Below are 14,206 nucleotides of genomic sequence, written 5' to 3'. Positions count from 1 at the left end.
CTGATGCATTCATGTGCTGCATTTTTATGTTGCAGCGGGTTTATATACTGCGATATGGCTTAATCTATAAAAGTACCATTACCATCTATTTGTTAATTATAACTTGGATTTGTATTAACAATCAGAATCTGCAAACCCTTAAAATAAATGTTAAGTAGCACTTATAATAACATAATTGACTTTCCTCCCATATATTTTCACTTAAGATCACATCCATTGCTCCCCTTGCTGTCCTAAAATGTAGCTCATATATTTAAATCAACATGTGGGTGGGTATATTGTTTATTTAACCAGGTTAAAATCTAATTTACTTACAAGAGAGACCTTGTGGAAAAAGGTGAAACAAGAACAACAACAAATACAACTTAAGCCACAATATACTATGTACTTTTACTTTAACTCTATTTTAATTTAGTGTACTATCTGATAATCTACCTGGTTTGAATATTTGTATCTTGAGACAAACACCCACACACAAGGCTGTTTAGTACATTTAGTAGATTACCTTTAATAATTAAAGAGCAATATTCAACACACAACATTTACAGACTTTATGATTCTGCTTTTCCTTCTGCTGTACCTCCATTTGTGGTCATATCACAGAAGAAGTAAATAGATGCAATATCCTATTAAATATAATAATACAGCAAAGAACAATTAGGAGCTTGTTCTCTAAAATCACAGATAACAAAACACATTCAGCGGCTTTGCTGATGAGAAATCATTTTCCACTTTAGGCAGGCTTCTTGGTTAAAGGTCAAAGAGAAGAAAGTACAGTGACGAGACAAAAGATAGAAAGCGTGAAGAAGGAAAATGTATCTCGGTGGTTTGTTTATGTCTTTTTCATCGTGGCCTTGTTCAAACTGTGGCCCATGAGGCAGGCGAACAGCGTCATCACCATCTTTGGATTCACTTCCACCAAATCGTCAGGCAGTGCGTAGACACGAGCTCCGATCTTACGAGCCAATGAGACCGCGTACCTGGGAGAGGAAACAGGGAAAGAGAGGAGTTAGAGACCATAACCTAGTGACAAATACACCAAGTGATAAGGTGGAAAAAAAGAAGTTGATATTTAGTCTTTTACTTGGCGTTGTTGAGTTTATCGTCATTGTGCATCATTCCCCTTTCTTGTTTCCGCACCATGTCCCACTTGACGGTACCGGGAGCAATGACGTCGATCAGCTCAATCACTGGCAGGCTGGTGCTGATCAGTTTGTCCTGCAAAAAAACAGGAAAAACAGCGTCAAATACAAATGCAGCCTTGCGTTTACTCAAATACTTCACTAACTCACACACACACACCTTGAAGCTGCTGATATGTGCATGCTTGTTTTTTGGGCCCAAGGTGGTGTTGATCCAGGCGAGGATGATATTATCTCCAACCTTCTCTCCATCACCCAGATCTGACAAAACCTGCACTGTGTACCTGAAGGACAACAAAGAGGACAGACAGCTGAAACCACTAAAATCAGTTCAAAATGGACAACCAAACAATATATCACCAGTAAGTGACAAGTCCCAAAGCTTTGGACGGTGCACGTACCTCCTCATCAGCTGCCAGACCAGCGCCAGGGTGTGCATAGAACTGCCCTCGTTCAAGTTTTGTCCTCCGATGCCGACCAGAGAGAAGTGAGCGACATCCCTACCCAGCTCCACAGCGTAGTTACAGTTCTCCAGCTGGGACGCAATAAGAATAACAATGTTAATTCGTTTTCATTTTTCCCAAAAGCTCACCAGCGTTATTATTCTTTACCTTCTTCATATTGGCCCCCAGAGGTGGATAAGGCCGCTTGTTGACCTTCTTCCAGTTCACCGGCACATTAATCTTCTCAAAAAGCTGCATGATCACCAAACCATCACACAGGTCCCTGTAAGGACAGAGACAGTGAGGAAAAATCAACATGCAATCCATGAATAGATCGCTCAGGTAATCTGTAATCCATGACCAGGGCTTTCTTATCTTAGAGTATTGAGGAACCGTTTTAAGATCAAATTTATTAATATTAAAAGAAGACATTGATTTTGCTAACCAGCCATTAGGTCTAAATACCTAACTGTAGAAATGTTATGGTTAACCACATTGACATAAAACTAATGACATACCAATACAGGTGATTGACATTTGGAGAGACGCCCAGAGAGTTCATCCAGTTTCGGAAAGTTCTCTCTTCTCTGGTCTCGGCTGGGAAGACATAAAGACATGATAAACATCAGCGTATCTCAATAAATACTATCAGCTGATAAAAATGTTTTATTAGCTATAGTTTACAACAGTAAATATGCTGAATTTTCTCACCCTCTATGTGTGAGGCGTACATGTCGCTGATGTGAGACTTCTGCAGAGGGTGCATGTTAAACAGGTTTGCTACGAAAGCCAAGTTAAGTTTGCTGTTTCCGGACGTGACGTCGTGAGGAGAAACAAACTGTCTGCAGTCCAACAGGGCCGCCTGTTGCAGCATTAGCTCGGCCCTTTGGTTCAAATCAGGCTCCTGGTTCAAATCAGGAAAGTCACTTTGTTTAATTAACGCGACAAAATCTGAAAAAATCAAAACAAGAAATCACAATGCTTCTCTGACTCACACTGAGGCCGCTGATATCAATTTTGACTTTCATTTTGAAGTTGTCCTCTTCTTGGAGAGCGACCTGGTCCAACAGGTAGAAGTAGGCTCGCGAGTCCTACAGTGGCACAGTACAAGAACAGGGTCACACCTGTGTGTTTCTGTAATTGTTTGTGTGTGTGTGTGAACGTGTGTGTTCTGAAGGGGGACCTTAATATCTTCACTGAAGTTGTTGATGGTCTCCGTTCCTGCATTGCGTAGGTGGAAGTTGACCCAACGGAGCAGCAGCTCCTCTGGGGAGAGAGACATCAGATGTTCCAGCTCTTCCCCTTCCTCCAAAAGGGCAATCAGACCTGAAGACACACGTGTTCTTTTAATTAAAATGATAAAAATGTTACATTTTTTAGTTCAGGCGTTCATTCTGCATGTGTAGAAAAGGACCGCATAACTCAAATAGATTGAAATTTCTATCATAGATGTTAAAGACTGAGAAAACCCCCACCGTGGGTTCTGAATGTATGAATCAGTGGTGTGTGAAAATGGATATTCCTGGTTGTGTTTGCATCCCTGGACCCCTTTTGTTCGGATTCAAATGATCCGCACCCGAAACAAGGCAAAAATGCCCTAAATCCAGAAATCCATTTTTCTGCATGTAAGTTGCAACGTCTAATCACGGATTGGATGTCTGAATCGTAAGCAGTTCAATTAAAAAGAGATTTTCCTGTCGTGGAAGGTTTCATATGAATTTGACTGTATTATACAGCGTGAAGGAAAACAGTGAGAAAAGGGCAAAGATTATTAAAAAGCGTGGCCTTCTGTGTAACATCATTTTATTTTGTCATGCTCCTGCCCCACAGTGATAATCTTGCAACCCTTTAGATCCGTCAAACGACCCTCACCCCTCCACTCCGTCTACTGTCTGTCCTGATCTGACTCTTTCTACCATACTGTATGCCGGGCATAGTCCCAAGTCAGTGAGGGTTTGATTGCCATGCACCTAAAGGGTTATGCAAGTGAAGAAAGGAGGAAATGATCACTCGAATTTAAACAATACGATTTGTGAGTGTCTTTATTGCCTGATGAAAGGGCAGATAAGAAAAATGTTGTATCTTTTATTACAATTTTATCACTATTTCACTCTGGACTTAGATTAAGATGTCATCTTCTGTTGAGTTCAGCAGTTCTTTCTTGACTTCCTGGACACAGTACAGTCCCTACTCAAGGTTCACTGCCTGGAGGGCCACAGGTTTGCAAGTTTGCACATATTTAATTTCCTTAAGATCGGATGAAAACCAAGTCATATGACTGAACGCTCCCTAATTTAGAACATCCAGCTAAATTAAAAGTGCAGCTGTGCAGCTAATCCCTCTGTGTGTTTGTTTGTGTGTGTGTTTGTGTGCGTGCTGACCTTCGTTCCTGCTGATTTCTATATCAGCAAAGAGGCCAACCTTGATAATCTGCCAGAACAGTCCCAGGACCAGATGAGGTTTCCCGGCCATCAGATCATGGGCATCAATGCTCACCACCATGCACCCGATTGCTGAGGCGGAGTTCAGAGCCAGGACCAGATTCTCCTACGAATACAAATGAAGCGTCAGCGTTTCTGCAGCCAAACAACAGGTCAGCAGAAGCAAAAGCCTGAATCCTCCAAATAATAACTAACTTATTAGAAATCAGATGCTCTCTAATCCACTGGATGGCTGGATGCATAAATGTCACCCAGTCATAAGAACGTATTTACTTTTCTTCTTCATGCAGGAGATAACTGTCACTAAGTTATATGGAAGGAAAGAGGAAGTATCCAGTAAAAAGTTAATATATTGCAAGCTCCACACATTTTATCTAACTGATTTACACTCATAACTGTTACTGTCATAGTTTACATCCATATATACATCAGCAGAACACACATCACCAGCACGTTGTCAGTTCTCGATAAAAGTTATGCTCAACATTTTGGGGAAATAAGCGCATTTGCTTTTATTTGCTGTTACGTTGGAAGTTTGATACCACCACAACAACTAGCTTTGGTTTTGTGCAAAGATAAAATGAATTCACTTTGTCGGCACCCGTAAAGTTGACCCCAAAAACACATAATATCTAATGCAAATGTATGCATAGAAAGTATAAAGGTTTCTACTTTAGGAAGTCACTACACCTGGATAAGAAATGTGTTGTTTTTAAATGAAAAAGAAATAATCTGTTATATAATAACAATAATAATCTGGCATTTATGAGGCTTAGAGCTGCTGGTGGGCATACGAGGCGAGCTGTTTCCCCCTTTTTTCAGTCATCGTGCTATCTTCCCATCTAACTTGGCAAGCAAAGCAAGCAAATGAGCATATTTTTCCTTGAGTTGATGATACAGCTATGACAAATCTGACGATTCTACCCTGAACGCCTGACACTGCACAGCAGATTTCTGTTTGTGATGTATGGATGTTGTGGATCACTCACTGTCATTTTGAAGGTGGCAAGTTTCTTAGTGTTGATGACTCTTTCGTCAATCGTGTCAGGCTGAGACAGGTTGATCATTTTGCTGAAAGAGAACAAGGCGTGTGAGCGAGGCCTGAGTCTGAAACGACGTTAGACAAATGTTTGTCCTCGCTGCAGCCGTCTCTGTGAAATATACTGTGTCCACGATCAGGTTAAAGAGACTGAACAAGGAAGAGATGTAAAAAAAAAACTATAAACGCTGCAATAAAACAGGTTCATACGATTCCTGCGTTAACCTTTGTTGCCACTAACAACTAAAATAATCTTTACTATGATTGTCAGTCAATTAGGTATTATATTCCAAAGATAAAACTAAATCATTTACATGTACAGCACTCTGTAAGTTTGCTTTGAGGGGATTTCTATTTTTACGTGCAATGAATTCTTAATAAATAATGGTGGGTGCTTGAGGTAACAATGATATGAAGGTATGCTGCATGTGTCTATGTGTGTGTTACCATAACAGGATGCCATCACGGACAGAGCGGAAGAGGCTGTCATCGTCTGGGTTCATGGGAAGCAGATGTTGGCAGTCTGGATCTTTCGCCAAGGCTTTGTTAATCCAGTTGACAAATGCCACTTTCTCCTCAACTAAACACACACACACACACACACACATCAGGACATGTTATACCTTAAGCGATTAGTTGAACAGAAAAAGTAGTGTAGCAGCTGAGGAGGAACAGGAAAGTTGACATGCAGGAATCAAACCCATGCTGCTGCAGTAAGGACTGAGCTTTTGTACAAATGGTGCACGCTCTAGCAGGTGAGCCACCGTGGCCATTACGTCCGCTTTGTTTAACAGTAAAGCAGATTCACCGATTCCAGCTCGTCCAACATGATTATAATCTGAAAATCCTCGCTGTGGATCATTGGTAGCATCATTTGAAGACGTGACCGTGGGCTCTAGGATGCTGTTCAATAAAAAAATATAATAAAAAGGAGACTAACTGATGATGAAAATAATTGTTGCTTGTGGGTAACACTTATAAAAACTGTTTCTAACAAAGTATGATGTAGTTGTGTGCAGCTATAAGCTTTTAAGTGTTTTATTAAAGTAATAAAGTGGATTTGTAACCTTCTCTTATTTATACATATTTTATATTCTTACAAATGTGTGTGTTTTACTATATTGTCAGTTATGATCCATGGGAGGATTCATAGTTGTAGACAAATACATTAATAAACACTTTAATAAAATACATTTTAGTGTGTTCTAAACCTTTATGAAATCTAAAGAGGGGTCAATATCAATGACCCCAACATTCACAACGTGCAGAGTGTATGTGCTTCATGGAGCGTCACGTTCGTCTGATCTGACCTTCTGGCACACTTTTCTACACGCTGTTGTAAAAGGTGTTTCAAAAAGTCCACGGCATCTGCACGACCTGCGTTTATTACGACGACGTTTGGAAGCGGCACCATGTTAACGGCACGGTAACAGCTATCAAAATAAAGCATGCTATAAAGCATGATAAAAGAAATATTGGCAGCAATAATAAAGTCTCAGTCAGGTCACAGTGTAATGGGTCACAGAATTAACTGATATAATGTGAAACCTGCTATAGAAGTTCTTGAAACACCTTCAGAAAAGTGTATAGTGTAATGTTAGGTGATGTATATGGATATATGTGTATGTTTTTGCACCTGAATAGGAATGCTGCGTTCCCTCGCTGGAGTTCCCTGACATTCCTCCGAAGGAGCGGATGCCATCTTTCCTTGTGATGGTTTTCTTAAACGTCTCGCTGAACTCCTTACTCTTCAGCTCCTGATAGATCTGAACATGGATAGGCTCGTGTTACTTCCTTGTGTGTTTGGATGAGCACCTTTTCCATACATTTTCCTCACCGTCTCAATCAGAACTTACACCGACAAATTCCTCAAAGCTGATCTTCTCGTCTTTGTTGGTGTCCCCGGCGATGAAGGTCTCCATGATCTGTCGCACCTTGTACCCCGGCAGAGAGAAACTCGCCTCCCTGAACAGCTCCTGGAGCTCAAAGTCACTTACGTAGCCGCTGTTATCAATATCTAAACACACAGACAAACACACATAAATATATGTCAATTTGCCTAACTGATAAAACTTATTAGCCAAATATTTATTGCCAATAATTGCATACAATAAAAAAGCAACACAAGTCAGGTAATGCTTTATTAATAGGGCTATTTGAAGAGTTGTTTTCAGGAAATAGATATGATATAATTTGGTACTGATTATAAGGAGGATAAAGAGAGTTTTAATTAAAGTAAAGTTGAGTTTTATTAGCTTTGTGGAGTTGTTGAACAGAAAGTTACTATTTAATTTAAACCCAAACTATAAACTTTGCTCTCCATACATGTTGACATGTATTCTTATCTATGGATAAATATCACATTTTTTCATGTTCAGTTGGCCGGCCGTGTACTGACCGATGGCTAGATGGCTGATTCTGAGTAAATCAACCAAATTTTACCTCCTCAGATTCTTTTTAAGGCCTAAAGAGGTCAAAGAGGTCAGTTAGTGGCGTCTCTCAGTTGGTCCAGCGCTTAAATGGCTCTAACTGTTACATGGATTGCTCTCCAACGTTCATGGTCCCCAGAGGGTGAACTTTTAATTTTCATTTAGTGCCATCATCTGGTTAGATGACAAATCTCAAATTATCCCATCCACTGGTAAATACTTGCTGACATTCCCGTCATGCTCAGCCATACTTCAACATGCCAAAACTAAGACGGTGACAGTGATAGACGCACAAAACTCTTTTGTTTAAACAACAACGGTTGTATTTCTCATATCTGTGTTCTCGATAGAACTAATTAGATATGATATCATAAAATCTCAGGGGAGATTAAACATGTTGACCTCCGTGCACTGTCCTCAACTATCTCATTCTTCAAAGTTTGATGTGCACGACATGATAAAGCCTTATGTTGCAAAATACCTTCAAGCCAGTTATTAGACTTTTAAGTGTACGCTATTACAGCCTCACAGAACCACTGAGCAGATTTATATTTGGACTTTTTTGAGGGTTCTTTTGGATGGCGATTGGAGAGATGTGACTAATTAAGACTTGACAACCCTAAAAGGGGGGTCTAAACATTTATATATCCATCTTACCTGTAATTGTGCATATTACAGTATACAGTATATTTCCCTTAATTATGCCTGGAAGAAGCTTCAAAACGATAAAACAATTTCAGACTCCCCTAAAATGGACCATATCATTAGTAAATGTCTTGCCTGCCTTCATTGCAGTGGCTCACGTTCTTGTTAAAGTTAATGCCTGTGTGCAAGTTTGTTTGTGCACTTTACTTTCTTTCCTTCAGAGTTTCTCAATTTGATTTTGTCGAGGGTTGGATGAACGCTAATGATAGTTTCTATCTTTCAAACAAAATCAAACTTTGACAGCTAGAAATAAATAAATAAAGTCCATATTCTACAGGATATTTTCCAGAGGAGCCATATGTTTCTCACTTCTAAATCAAAGGAAAAGACAGGAGTCACTCTAACTCAGGCTTTGGTTCTGGTCCAGCATTGTGTGTGTGTCTTTGTTTGAGTGTGCTGTTGTGTGTGGTGTCAGACTACAGGCGTTATGTTAAACATTATTTCCTGGATTGTCCTTGTATAATAAAATGTATCATCTGCACTCTGCTCTCACTTGTTTATCTGCTTATCTTTTGTGCCCTGCATTTGTAAATCATATAGTAATATGGAAATGATATGGCATATTTATATTTCTCACTATCATCAGCACATTTTGTAATTGTGTACTTAGCATAATTAACTGATAACTTCTGATAACATGTAATTATTACATCTGAAACCTCACATACAAAGTGCATATGTACACTCAACAACCAAAGCAATAAAAAAACCTCTTGCATAAGAGTCATACTGGTCTGCTGTAAAACTATTACTCTGGATGAGACTCCCTGTCAATACAGGTGTAGGGTGAGGTGTGTGTGTAAAAGTGCAAAAAACTGACCAATTTTATTAAAGGCATCTCGGAGATCATCCAGATCCTCTCTGGAAATCTGCGTGATGTGATTCTCCATGGTAGCTTCTGCTTATTGTACCTGGAACACACACAGAGTTTTGGATCAAACTGGATGCAAAGAAGCTGAATTTGCAAGAGAACAGTCCTTCAGTACAGTTTTGAGATACTTGTACTTTATTTTTTTTTTACTTTAGACCCACTACATTTCAGAGGAAAATAGTGTACTTCTTAATGCACTATATTCATCCAGCAGCTTTAGTTTTCAGAGGAAGATTTGACATGAAAAAACAAACCAGTTCTCCCCAACCGTTTTGGTTTGTGACCTCAAAACTACAAAAAGTTTATGTGTGTGTGTGTGTGTGTAGTAGTTTGGGCTCCTTGCTGTGTTTTAAATATCTATTAATTATTAACAGTTTTATAAAAGACACACTTCTCCTCTAAACTTCTCAGATGCTTTCATTTTAATCATTGATTTTATGTCCAAAAAGGTGAAATGATCTAATGTTTGACTCTAGCTTTATCTGAAGGGTGGGGTCCTGACCCAGAGACTGGTGACACACTAATCAGGTCTGATCAGCAATAAACTAATAATAGTCATATACTTTATCAGTTAAAGGGGGGATTTCACTGCACGATGAGTGTTTTTGCTCTTGACACTTAAAATATAAATATATACTAAAATATAAATACATTTTACAGCTACCTACGTACAAGTAACGGAGTGTATAATAGTATTTTTCCATTGCTCAATCTCAGAAACACAACAAACAAAAGCTGAGTCTGATGAGACAGATGGGATGAAGGCAGAAGAACAATTAGAAAGTGTCGGGTTATATACTGGAATTTGTGCAGGGTTGCCTTATGACATTTCTTTACTCTTCACCGACTGTTCATGCACATGCAGTCACATTAACACACCTTAGGTTCCTCATAAAACCCTTGGTGTCTCAGCGTTTTACAATATCCCTCTGATTCTTTCCTTGAGGACAAACGAACACGACAAGATGAGACCAAGACAGAGACAAATACCTTCATAAGAGTCTGTGTGTCTCCTTGTCAGCCCTGGCTTATACTTCTAAGCCTCTCGGTGTAGATCCCTCTGGACTGGCTACAGGAGTCGAGTCTTCCAGAGCTCTGCGAGGATTCAGACCGCGGGGCAGAGCGGAAGCTGGATCCTGGAGAGGCTGAACAGCTGGTTATCTCTCTCTAGGAGGAGTCACCCAGGAGTGGACCTTTGGTCTGCCTGGACCCTGCGAGAGGCATAATCAGACAGTTAACATTTAACACCTCAGCTGTGTCATCATGTTGTCTTCTATAGGCAGAGCTTAATCTGTTTGTCTCTTCAGGAATTGTTTAGCAGTGAACATATCTGACTTCAAATACACCTGCGGTGGGGAAAACACAAAGAGACACCGCACAAGATATTTTGAATAGATAGAAATGTAAGATAATAAAATGAAGGTACTATATGAATTACAAGTAAAACTCTAACAAGGGCAATAAAATCATATATATTTGCATTCTTGTCAAGAAGAAGAAGAAGATATACTTACTAAACTTAATCCCACGAACGGGGAAATTCTTTTTACACTCTATTTATTTACATGCATTTTAACCCAGATACACAAGCACACATGCAGTACAAGGCATAGACATGCAATTTTGGAGAGAGATGGTGGAGTGATGGGCAGCCGCCCTGAGAAACTTCCCCTTCGTCCATGTGCAGTGACTTATTCAAGTCTCCACTGATCCTGCCCAAGACCTGATCCAGTACATAACGACCCATAAAAACCAGAACTTGTTGTTTTAACAATTTGTTTTTCTTGGATGGATGAAACACACAAGTTATAAGAGATTAATTAGTGAGCTTTTTATTAGAGTGGCTTATTGTTTCCCTGTTTACTTTATGATGCTTTAAGCTGACCTAGCCAACCTAAGCCACACTGGCTCTGGTTTCATATTTGTAATCGCCAATTTCTGACGGTTCAGAGTGTTAGTTACACGTCCACTCAGGGTCAGATGGATAATTTCATACTTAACTTATCTTTGTAGTTTCCCAAGATCATTTTATATAACTAGAACATATCTTGCAAAAGTAAACACTCTCTTAAGCAAACAACAACAACAACAACAACAACAACAACAAATGAAAATAATCCAAGCAAACAAGGGTTAACCTCCTTCCATAAATAAATGATTGCTGATTAATGAGATTTTATATCTGATTTCTGCTTTTACAACACCAAGAGGCGCACTTTACCAACAATGAATGGCCTTTAAAGTTTGCCACATTATAGTTTAATCATAACAAAAAAATAACATAACTGGTTATAACTAACTTTCTGAGAGGAAACATTAACATTTACAACAGACAGTTATGAGAGTGGAACAATTATCATTTCACATAATATGCTCTTTTAAGTCCCTGCAAGAAATAAAATATATATTGCCCGAAATGTCTAAATGTTTCTGTTTTATATATTTTTAGACGAGGCTCAGCTCAGGACAGAAATCATCGTCAGTTAAATGAGAATTTCAATTAATAAACATGAAATGATTAATAACCTGCATTATTGTATCGCTGCACTTTATAGAAGAGTAGCGTCTTCTATGAAATAAAGGAAAGTGCTGTCGTGATGTCTTTTGTCACATGTTGTTTTAACAGAGCGTGCTGCACATTTTGCATTTCTGCCACACATGTTTAAAACATGAGGCCTGTGTTTGCCACACAATGCTCTGTAACCTGAGGTACTGAGCCAACTGCATCACTTAGATTAAACTGCCCCACTTCACAGTAACACTGCCACTTCACTGAAAACACACACTTTTTTTTATTTCCATGCATAGCTAAACTTATGATTAGCCAGTAAGATTATGCTTTTTTGTTTTCCACCTTTATGTCTCTTTCTAAATCACTGTCGGTTGACACTGTTTAGAATAGGAGACCTCCATGCAACATCTTTCTGTAGCTACAGTATATTAGATAATCAAACTGTAACATAAGGAAACAAGAGAAATAAAGAGCTTACATTCAGTCCCAGGCAGGCTGAAGGACTTAGAGTCCAGAGCGGGGCCAGTCCAAAGTAGAAAATCAGCTTGCTGCAGACTCAGAATCAGTTTTGGGCACCTTTCCTTCCTTCTTCTCCTCTCCCAGCCCCTCCTTTCAACTTATCCCTGTTTTATATTAACCCTTTTCCTTCTCTCTTTTTTTACCTGTCTCTCCTTTCACCTCTACCGCTGCTTAAAAAGACACACAGTCCCATAATCAAGCTGAAACCAAGACACAAGACTGTGCAGACTGTCGCCCTGACTGGCATACACTGAAGACATTTTTTTTTAAAGCCTGCTCACTAAAGTCACGCAGACCTAAATTTTGCCTCTGAATCCTCACCGCTCCAAGACTCCATCTTTCTCCATCTCTTCAGCTCTTTCTTTCTCAGACACCTGATCAGCCCAGTTTCACTGTGTGACTCTGAGGTGATCTCCGGTTACCCTCTCCACCTAATCAGCGGCCTCAGACAAGCACTCCACCTCCGCCTTTGAACTACCAGCCATGGTTTTGGTTGTAAAACCCTGAACCAGGATCAGTTTTTGGTGTGATGGCTGTAGCAGCCGGCCAAAGACTTTCATAAGCCTCCTGCATTATTCACTGGTACCTTTAGAGCACATGCGTTGGTAGGTGGATAGAGTACACAGTACACGCACAAGACATAGACTATAAAAGAGCCTGTGTTTATATATAGAGCATTAATAATGCAGGTATTTGTGTTATTGGAGTTGAAGGGCTTCAATCTAACGGATCATAATACTTCTGCTGATCGGGTCTATTTTCAATAACAACAAAATAAATCCAGATGTTCAAATGTGACAAATACTAAAAGAAACATAGAAGAAGAAGAAGCACTAAGACTCTTAAGGAGCCTTTGATGATGTTTACTCACCTCTTCTGTATCCATTCGTCATCACCTTCGGTCACCAATCCTTCCGTTCATCCGTAACGAGATCCCAACATCAATAAGTCATTTTAAGTCCACAATTTAGGCAGCAGAACTTTGTAAAGAATATTTCCACTTGAATACAAACTGGCTGCTGCCGAGACCACCTAACCTTAGTCCAAGATTTAACACAGGGTCCAATTTAAGCCTGAGATTAAGCTATGAAAACCTACTCCAAGATAGAACAAGGATTTAAAAGACAAAAATATCTAAAAACAATACTCACATCTCCATGAACAAAAGCCCAAATCAAGCCTTGGATAGTCTATAAAGTTACAGTTTTTTAGTATGAGATGGAATATAACTTTGTTATAAAAAATAAACAGATTTCATTTGGTCAGATCTGCGTACAGGGGTGAAGTTATAGAGGAAGATACTCGTCTGAGTGGACGGTAGTGTGTTCTTAAAGCTCCATGTATAGATATAAAATGTATATCATAAAGATGGATAATGTTTTAAGTGTTTTTAAGTTTAAGTTTGAGTTAATATTCTTCCCATTACAACTCAAACTTCTGGTGAAGAGGATGACTTCGCACTGTGAGGAAACACACACTTTATTTTTCATCCTTACTTATTTGTTTTGAACGTTGAATGTTGAACAGCTGGATGTCCTGGATGTTCAGTAGATACCATCCCTGCACTCACCTGCATGTCCATGCCTGACGCTTCATTCAGCTGTAATGTGAAGTCATGACCACACAGAGGCAGTGCTGACTCAAGATGGTGGATGGAGTAAAAAGTGACCTTCCTGTTTTCTTAGAAAAGTCCACCAGTGGAATGAAGGTCATCCTGCTGCTGCTGACGACATGTTGCCATACACTTTTTAAACTGACGCAAACACAGATTTTTATATTCTATTAACTGTAATTTCTACAATACCTGTATAAAATGAACTATTGTGACCTCAAGAAGAATTCAGAGGATGTATAACAGTAACAACATTTCTGAGGGACTGCCAGTAGAGAAGTGCTCGACATCCAAATGACACCATGCATTTTTCTGTGGTGCTCCTCAAGGTCTTAGTGTCTCAGTGTGACATTTTTTTTACCATTTGTATCAATATATGGTTACATTTTTTTGCAAATCTGTGCAACAAACAATGTCAACCCAAAAGATTCTGCAACAATCATACAGCACGGGAATGACTTGATCATATACTTCAATCATGATGTGCTCTCTG

At 39.3% G+C, this 14,206-nt stretch overlaps 1 protein-coding gene across 1 annotated transcript; it reads right to left on the bottom strand.

Annotated features, from left to right (window-relative positions):
- Positions 1–491: 491 nt before the first annotated feature.
- Positions 492–12,208, bottom strand: LOC104935260 (plastin-1). The gene is made up of 17 exons (XM_027274645.1): positions 12,061–12,208; positions 10,061–10,281; positions 9,020–9,110; positions 6,922–7,082; positions 6,702–6,831; positions 5,513–5,645; positions 5,016–5,097; positions 3,967–4,132; positions 2,769–2,911; positions 2,581–2,676; positions 2,297–2,489; positions 2,104–2,182; positions 1,754–1,868; positions 1,544–1,677; positions 1,303–1,426; positions 1,085–1,218; positions 492–980 (listed from the first exon to the last, which is right to left on the bottom strand). The coding sequence occupies exons 3-17, from the start codon at positions 9,087–9,089 to the stop codon at positions 833–835; spliced, it is 1,908 nt and encodes a 635-aa protein (XP_027130446.1). The 5' UTR covers positions 9,090–9,110; positions 10,061–10,281; positions 12,061–12,208; the 3' UTR covers positions 492–832.
- Positions 12,209–14,206: the final 1,998 nt, after the last annotated feature.

This window comes from Larimichthys crocea, chromosome XXIV, assembly GCF_000972845.2.
Source record: "Larimichthys crocea isolate SSNF chromosome XXIV, L_crocea_2.0, whole genome shotgun sequence".
NCBI lineage: Eukaryota > Metazoa > Chordata > Actinopteri > Sciaenidae > Larimichthys > Larimichthys crocea.
This window is presented reverse-complemented; position numbering and strand designations above follow the sequence as displayed.